The sequence below is a fragment of the Anneissia japonica genome, unplaced genomic scaffold, assembly GCF_011630105.1.
Source record: "Anneissia japonica isolate Jap-2015-1 unplaced genomic scaffold, ASM1163010v1 scaffold284924_len52403_cov107, whole genome shotgun sequence".
NCBI classification, from domain to species: Eukaryota; Metazoa; Echinodermata; class Crinoidea; order Comatulida; family Comatulidae; genus Anneissia; species Anneissia japonica.
Genome location: NW_022758073.1, coordinates 22,407 through 32,116, shown reverse-complemented (window position 1 = coordinate 32,116; position 9,710 = coordinate 22,407). Strand labels below are relative to the sequence as shown.

At 34.4% G+C, this 9,710-nt stretch overlaps 1 protein-coding gene across 1 annotated transcript in view; it reads right to left on the bottom strand.

Annotated features, from left to right (window-relative positions):
• Positions 1-9,710, bottom strand: part of LOC117124986 — a 28,220-nt gene that overhangs the window by 9,201 nt on the left and 9,309 nt on the right. The window contains exons 2-4 of the mRNA XM_033271335.1: positions 3,247-3,440; positions 2,472-2,500; positions 518-579 (exon numbers count right to left, since the gene is read on the bottom strand). Of these exons, the coding sequence (XP_033127226.1) occupies positions 518-579; positions 2,472-2,500; positions 3,247-3,430 (275 nt within the window). The 5' untranslated portion in view covers positions 3,431-3,440. The remainder of the gene's footprint in view (positions 1-517; positions 580-2,471; positions 2,501-3,246; positions 3,441-9,710) is intronic.

The window sequence follows — 9,710 nt, the reverse complement described above, 5'->3', positions numbered from 1 at the left end:
TCCTTACATTCCTAAGAGGTCTCTGAGATCTAGTTCAGAGTCTCTACTTGCTCATTCCACACACTCATTCACGAAGCATTATGGTAGTCGTTCTTTCTCTTGGGCTTCTGTCTTTCTTTGGAATGCTTTGCCTATTACAATCCGACAGGCAACTTCCATTGATGATTTTAAGGCAGCTTTAAAAACTCACCTTTTTAACTTGTATTTTTCTTAATTTTTTTCCCCCGAATTTTATTTTTACTGTTAAGCGCATTGAGGCTTTAGCATAATGCGCTATATAAGCCAAAATTATTATTATTATTATTCATGAGCGACTAGACGAGAGGAATGACAGTACAGTGGACTGACAGACGAATTACATTAACAATCATTTTCACTTACTCCTCAATGGTCCGTACCTCTTGTAGAACGCAGATTGGTAAGTATATTTAATACTTAACCAAAGCATAGAGGAAATTGAATGTGCAAAAAAATAAATATGAATCATTAAAAAATACTAAATTCTTTGCCTGCTTACTTGAGATATTCAAGGATTAATGAAATACATCTAGACTTGTACTCTTCACTTAGGTCTTCCTCCTAAATATATATAAAAAATAATTAAAATACACAAGAAATTATTAAGCCTAGCTCTTAAAAGCATTTGTGGCAAAGACAGGCCAAACAAGTCATTCATCGCAAAAACCAATTTTGAGTTATTATTACAGGTTTAATATGTAATATGAGAGCTATAAAATGGTAAAAAAATCATTCAAATCCCACACTTCCTTATAAAGTTACAAGCGTTTAAATAAACAGCTGTTTAAAGAACAATTATGAGAAATCTGCCTTCAAAGTTTATGAATTCGGACATTTTTCATGTAGAAACTTTCATGAAATCCTTAAAAAGTGTTGTTTTAACCTTGAAAATGGGGAAAATAACAGCATAAAATGATGTATAGATACATAAAGGTTAGTTTAGTGCAATAAAATAGATTTTAAAAAAAATTGACATTCCAGCATGTTTTGGCCATTTTCTCTGAAACACGATTTGCGTCGAGTGACTGGTTTGGCTTGTCTTTGCCACATTTTTTATGCGTGTTTAATCAGGGTTATAATGTACTGTACATGACAATTTCTGCTTGAAGAGCACGGCAAGATAGATATTTGGACATGCCTGGTTTGGAAACTTGCATTTCAAGTACAGGACGAGCAAAACATCATTTCTATTAAATTTCCTGATGCGAAAAATCATGCTTAACAATCAAAATTATGAATGCATCATTGTCGTCATTATTCTTGTCATAGTAAGTACCACCACCACCATCACCTTAAATAAATCAGTAACTTATGATTGTCATCATCGTCAATTTAATTGGTGTCATCCCCATCACAAAGTAAAGTAAAATTTCATGAAGAGATTATTGACAACAATCTGTCCTAAAAATCTAATCTACACTTTAAAATAAATTTGAATTAACTTGAAATTGAATAGAAGATTGAAAATGTCAGAGTAATAATTTTAAGTAAACATTTAAAAGTTATAATACACAAGGTTTGAAAGACATTGAATAACCTGAATCTTATATTTTGATTTCATCACAATGAAAGCCTATGTTTTAATGGTAAAATGGACCATGTGCGATTAGATTTTTTAGATAGATAGAGAATAGAATAGATAGAGGCATGGTTGGCTAATTCCAATTTCATTAAAAAGTTTTATTTAAAATTCTACTTAAAAAATTGGTGTTGAATCGTATTTAAAGCTGGGCACTCGCTGTGCCCGACTATTGTTGGCCAACATGATTCTATGAAGAATGCAATGCCACGACGCATGTGCAACGGATGGTTTTGACTGATGATTCATTCAGACGACCACTGACAATCATCAGAGTCGCATGGTCTAGTGTTTAAAGGGAGCAGAATTGGATTCGTTGATGCGGTTAGTGCCCAGCTAAAGTGTGTAGTTTAAAAAATTGTTTTTATATTGTTGGTATTTTTTTAATAATTTGTATTAGTTAAATGAAAAACTCTGTAAATGAGCTTTTACCTGCACAATAAAATAGAAATAAATATTATCAACAATCATAGATAGTACATTTACCTATCAAACATATTGTCGTCACCACAGAGAGGCACTTATTATTTTTCTTTATACAATTTAGAGGGTGCAATCGAACTGTTGGCACTCCCCCACCCCTGCATCGCCCCAGTTATGGCCTAAGAAGTGAAGCTTTTTCAATTATGAACAAGAAACCCTACTGTGACATACATTGAATCTTGGATTGGAAGGTAAGAATCTTGACCGCTCAGCTATATACAGCTCCACTTTGTTTCGAGAAAGTCATATAACATACTAGCAAAAAATATTTTGTGGATATTTTTATGCTTGTTCATAAAAACAATAATGTTTTTAACTAACAGGCACGATAAACACGTTGTGCCTCTTTGTGGTGATGACAACGATATGGCTATGAAGTATGGCATCTTACATTTTGTGGCTTATCCTTTTCTTGGTAGCCTAAGGAATATAAAATAGCTTTTTGGCATCAACCATTGAGCAACAATAGATACATTATACAAAATGTCATTAGTTTTGTCATAAAGAAAAAAATATATACATTTTCAATGAAACTACAGTATCAAGAGAATAAAATCACAAAAATTTAGTAATTACACAATGCCAAATAAATACGGTACAATCCAAATAGTTATATTTCTATAAATGACAAATTAAATAACAATAAACTGATTGAAAATAATAAATATTAAAGTACTATAATGCTACCTGGTTATGCATTATCCTATAAAATTGCAGAGCTGCTCTGCTAATTTGAAATTAATGAATTTTGGCTTTTGATCTGCACACATACAATACTGATGAAATGTGGGAAATAGTTACCAGGGGCACATCCAGATGTCCAAAAAGGGGTAGGGGGCTGAAATGGAGGATGTGGAGAATGAAAGTACACTACCCTAGGGGGTCCAGTCCCTCAAAATCTGCCCCTGATTACATTATATAAGGGAAAAAGCCTAATCTCTTTTTTAAGTAGCAAGCCCAGCCCATTTTTAAGAATACTTAATTGTTACAATAGTTTATTAAAGACCTAGAGTACAAGTACCTAATGTAAAGTACATTATTACTATATGCCTGATAATTTTATCTTTGTTATAGTACAATGAATGTAATATTTTGTAGCTACATTAGTAATATTTTGTCTAATCTAAAAGAATCAATAACAATTTAAATCAATATATAAAACTTACCATTGTTCAATATCCAAACATTGGCTGTTCGAATATTTTTTAATGAACCCCAATGTTCATTATTTTTTATGCGCTGAACATTACCATTTTCTTCTACCAACAATACCAGTCGGTTGGTATCTTCTAGTTCTGTTAGCATTTGCTGTTCCGTGGAAATGGAACAATTTTGATTTATAAACATCATCTTTTTAGTTCTGAAAGAATAATAATACTGTATATAATACTCTATATTAGTATTACCATTTTAAATTTGAATTTATAGTTGGGCCACAGTAATTAGTTTCTGAGCTACTTTGTGATTTTCCCCTTCTTTTTAACATTTTCAAAATTACATGCATCCACAAACATTTTTAGTACCCACTGTGTGTGCACTGAACTCTGAAGATCCTTATATAACTATATCATACTGTAGCTCTTGTTGTATTTGAGCTATACACAGTGGCGTAACTAGGGGTTCACATGGCCCAACCCCAGAAAAGCACTTGCCCCACCATTGAAAATGTCCGAAGCAAAAAATCATCTCACCTTATTTTCAAGACCCCCCAATTTTCAATAAGCTGGTTCTTGTGGGTAAAGCTGACCTCCTAAGTGAAGAGTATAACAGGAGGGGTAGAAATAGAGTCGAATGATAGGAATGGGCCACTACCGCAGTGTGTCATGATCAGGCTTGCCTTAATGCCTCAGGTTGCATTGGATACGTAGGCAGAAAACTCATAATACAAACATCCGCTTTGTGAAGAAAACCACATTTGGTAATGAAATCTCTTGAGCGTTTAGAGGTAGAATAAGCAAAAATTACACCAAGACGATAAAATTAAAATGAACTGAAAGATTGTGTAAAAGTAGTACATCTATTAGACTCAGACTCACTTTATTGCATCCTTTTACAAAATTTGTTGCTTGTACATTGTTAAAACTATCAAAATGATATACAGAACAGTTTGGAAGACAAAAAATCTCTACGTTTAAAAGAGTTATTAAAAAAGGGATACCGATTGAATGTAAAAACTACATTGTAATACATTATTAAAACTATTAAAATTGAACTGAAAATTATCCGAATAGGTCTGCTCTCAGCAACCATCAGTAAGCATAATGCTATAATAAATTTTAGTTCCAGTATACCACCATAAACCTGTATTAAACAGCCAAGTCTAACATTGGCCATTATTCATCAAAAAAATATATTCTTTTTCACATTTTTGGGGAATAATTAATACACAGGGGCAAGTCGAGTGGCCGAGCGGTAAGGCAAGGGTGCCGCTAGCTACAGTCATAACATTGGCGCTGGTTCCAGCCGCTCCTTGCCCATGATTCGGTTGGTAGAACCAAGTCTTCTCAGATAAGGACTTAAAATGGAGGTCCAGTGTATACATATGGTTCGTCGTGTGCACTTTAAAGAACCCATTCAGCTTTCAGAAGAGTAGGGGGTTAATGCTATGGTTCATTTCAGCTTTTGTGGAATGATGTGAACATGTAGCTATCATGAAGCGTCGCAGACCACACCTATACACAATTCAGCACAATGGAGCTGCAAGTTATGGGTTATTCTCCTACCTTTACCTTTACCTATACACTAAGGGATTAGAATGGTCAATAGTTTCTCTAGGTACCACAGAATTCATACCCCGGGATCTCAACATGGCTTCACCCCTGGACCCAACTCCACCAGAATTTATCACCAGTGGCATATCTAGGGGTTGGAAGATCAGCTCCTCAAAACATGCTTGTGCTCCCAGGCATCCTCCCATTGAAAAAAATATCACCTTATTTTGTGACCTGCTGTCCCACTTACTTAATCATCTAGCTCCCCTAACTCTCCCTTTGTGTTCCCCCCACTTCAAGATTCCTACATACGCCACTATTTATTGTAAAGCTTCCAACCCCTGAATGTATCCCAGAGAAAATAATGCATAAACGAGTAAATCTTGCTAACCAATATAAGGCATTCAACTAATCTGTCATTCATTTCAACAATTATTGATTTTTCTAACAATAACATTTGAGCACACTATCCAGGGAAGCATAATAATAACCACCCACGCAGTGTGGCAGTATTGATGTCTTTTTCTGTTTTCAAATATTCAGAAGTGAAATACAAAATTGTGCACTCCATAATACTGCAGATTTTGAATATAATTGTATTGTGAGGGCCTGCTAACATTTCACTGTTGGATCTAACTTCAGCAAAATGTATGCAGAAAAGCAGATTGGAATACATACAGTACATACATTGCATTGGGACAGTAAGTATTAAAACATTATGCTTGGAATATTGCTGTCATAAAACAGGGTGTGTGAATTATTAATGTGAGATAGTTATCATGTACAGTTATATGGAAACAGGTTAGCTCAGCTAGCTGGTGGCTGAAGCCAATGTGTGTGCATTGAACCATATAATTATGATTAGGTCCCTGGTTTTAATTCCATCAACATTACTATAATTACTATAATACATCTCGGGACGTTTACTATGCATCTATGGGGCATGCAACCAGAGGCATAACAATGCATCCAGATGCATTGTATCCAGGAGCATTACTATGTATCCAGTATCTAGAACAGACTAATCCTTGATTAGCTGATATATTAAAAGTGGCAAAAGAGACTGCAACCGCACCCCTCACTTACTAACTTTACTAACAATCTATACTAACAATGATGTGAATTTTCTGACTCCTCTTTCCCTTATTAATTGCTATAAATGTCATAATATATATATCCAGTCCTCACATTTTAAAATAAAGCCTACTATTAAGACTACTATAATGAGCCAATGAACCAATCAATGTATAATATTTGTTGGGTACATTTATTGGTTGATCATGCTGTAGGGAAATTCCTATTGACTCAAGCACCATAAATCATCAAGAACAGCCCACTCAACCATCCCCTCCAATCCCAGCCTTCCAAGTTTCACAATAAATTTCCTGTTTTTCAATACACCAAAAATAGGACCCCATAGAGTGCTGGATGCATTATGCAATTGCCTGCTAACTGTTATAAAATGTTTTTAGAAAACCAGACACATATTTCAAGATACATTGCACTTGGATATATACTACATAAACCTACATATGAATCTACGTTAACTGTGAGTATCAAAATATTAAATGTGTTGTAGTGGAGTGTTGAGCAGACAAATCCTTTTTAGTGTAAGTGTACGATGAGATGATAAAAATACACCACACTAATTTATATGTAGAACTGTACAATTTATTCCAAGTGAAAAGCGTATTTACAAAAACACTTGAGAAACAAGTTGATGATATATACAAATTGATAGAAAGCGAAAGTAATGTGTACTCAGGGAGGACAATCTGAGGAGTGTCTGTAAAAGTACAAATGTATGTGATATAGCATCACCTTTCATACCATCTGACCAATAAGGATTAGTAATTGCCTGTCTAGTACCTGGGAAACTCATCAACATTCCCAAATGATGTGTGGTCACTTGAATTAAGGCAAATGACCTTAAGGTAAATGACCTTTCTAAGCTTGGCGTATAACCCATGAAGTTGGGATATTAGTTAAAAATGCAAGGTATTATTTACACACAGATCCTATATAAAAATTTACAGATGGTAGTACTGCTACACCTTGATTGGCTGACTATATTAAGGGTGGCAGAAGCGACTGCAGCCACACCCTCTCCCCTACTAATTTATACTATTTACTAAAGCAAATAAAAGAAGTTACTAGACATTCATATCATAGTATATTGAGATTTAATTCATAATACCACTGGTAATAGTCCAACTGAAATTCTCACTACGAACGAGTACATGAGTTAGCCAGATTTTCGTACATTTCGCAAAATAAAGGAAATATATATATATTTTTTTTAAATGGTGTGGCAGCGAAAATGGATGCGGGAGGTGGCGAGAAACTAGTATTTTTTTTTTTACTTGGCCTTATATGTTGTTAGGGAAAATATTTGGGGATATTTTTTTGAAAAGTGATCTTTCTTAATTTACTCCATAAATTGTAAGGAATTGTTTTACTGCCGTATAACCTGCATTCCTGGAAAAAAAGGTCACTAATTCGGACCAACGGGCCTTCGGACCTAAGGTACGCACCCATGTACCCAAATTGAAATACAAAAAGTATTATATACCACTCTCACTAAACTCATTTTTATTTTGATATAATTTTTTTAGGTGGTAGATTTTGATGTACACTATTTATAAATATAAAATAAATTTATAAATATTTAATGTAAAACTGGATGATTCGGAAACACAGCCTTTTAGTGAAAGCGATTAGGTTCGCTTTAGTGTTTCTATCCAGCTCACTCAGTTGACTGGTTTTTCTTTGTACTGTTTATGATGTTTTGGAAATAAAAAGAATAAGAATAATAGAGTAGGCCTATAGCTCCATCGTGGGAGATGTTTTTTTAACATCGTTGTTTAATGAAGAACCTTGACATAAAACATGGGTCAATGAGCAGTGTCAACCAATCATTTCATATATTCACGTTAATAACTCTAGAATATTGTAAACATTACCATGCAGATTGTTCATATACAAGGAAGCATTGATTCTACATAAGTACCTAGATATCCAGGTCCGATTTTCGTGTTATTTCCAATTCAATTGTGAAACAGATGTTAGATGTTTGAGGTTGTATGGTGGAAGGCAAATGAGTCAAACAGAAACCAGAATTTGAGTACAATATATGTATATATATATCTTGGTATCTTTTATTAAAAACAGTATAAAACATGTAGTGGCAAAATAAAATTCCTTGGCAGCCAGTGGCTGAATTGAGGAAGTTTCTTTTAAATAGCAGGCCTGTAACACCAAAATTGGCCCGGGCCAAAAGATGTCCGACGGACAGATTTTGCCCGCCAAAGTCGGTTCGCCGGACTACTTTTGGGTCATCCTTGGATAAAACCTGGCAGCTTGTAACACGTCTGCTGCACGTAGGGTATGATTATTTCTCCTGTGGAGTTGAGGGAAATAAATTTATGCTTCTCCCACACTTGAAAAGTCTTTTGCAGCGACAGAATGATTCGTATTAAGCTTTTGTGGACGTGTTTTATCAAACACACCTGATAATGCATTTCCTAGGCCTAGACGACACACAGCATGCATCATTTTTGGCAGCCGTGCTTGGCCTAGGTTTGGGCCTTGAATATGGGCCTAAAATGAAACACAAGACTGATTTATTAGTTTTAAATATCCTATATTATTGTGTGGGGTATTAGGTCATACACTAGTTGTTCTATTACATGAGAATACAGGGGTCAATAATTTCTTTGAAATGGTTGCTCATGTATTTTGTCACAGAGTTAAGCAAGCATACAACCAAAACAAACCAAGGTAAAAAATAAACGAAAGCGGACCAACAAGATTTACGATCATATCATTTAACTTCTTTCCTAACTTTTACACCAAAGAGTTTACAGGGTGCGAAGAGCGAAAATAACATTATTAATTTTTGTGGCTGTATACTCAATTACACACTTAAACGAATGAAAAACCTTATATAATAAGAGATGAGATATGTATAATTATTAATGTTTTATAAAATGTCATTTAAAAAACTTTACATTAAACAAATACAATGAATAAAAAGCACAAATTCGAAGAGAAATTAAAAAAAAAACAACCGACCAGATCATTACAAAATTTTAAATAGAAGACAGTAGTGACCCCTCCCGAAGATCTCATAACACATACCATACCACCCAGTACAAGAGGGCAGTACACTCACGACCTGAGAACAGATGTTATTACAGGTAAAGTGAAAAGTGCCCAGTTCAGTTCTCAGAAAAATCATACAATCATGTACAAAGGATTTTTTTGTGTGTATTATTTTGACTTTTTGTACATATGTTCTTTCAGTACAATAGCATACAGTACATGAAATGGTATGATGAATTGACTATTGTTTCTTTTATATTTAAACATTTAATTATTGCTTTATAATATGCAAATGTTTCCACTTCTCAACTCCTTTATTTTTCCAATTATTATTTTTCTAATTATCATAAAGTTACAACATAAGCTTAAAATCATGGATGCCCCTGGATCCGCCACTGTACCTGTTCAGATTGGTTTTAAAAATCCAAATTTCAGTCCTGTCTTCTGAAGCTACAATGCTTCTTTAACAAAAGATGAATTAAATCTGCGCAACAGATAGTGATCTAAATCAATATATATGGAAAAAAACTGATGATGCCTTGACGTCACAATTTGAATATCAATTCCAATTGGTTAACTCACTCAGCTGTTCAGTCTATTTGCTGTGAAGCAGCCAATTCATATTCTTGACAGCAATTTGACCTCTGAAAGGTCATTGTTTGTCAAAAATCAATCGCCTGAGACAACTGAAAAGCGAAGTTTCCTTCTTTCGTTCTGCCGGGTAAAATCAATTACTTTAGGTGACGTTTGTAGACTAACCTACTCGTACCAACGTCGGCATGTCGCGACGCTGGAGTACTATTCAGCGTTTTTAC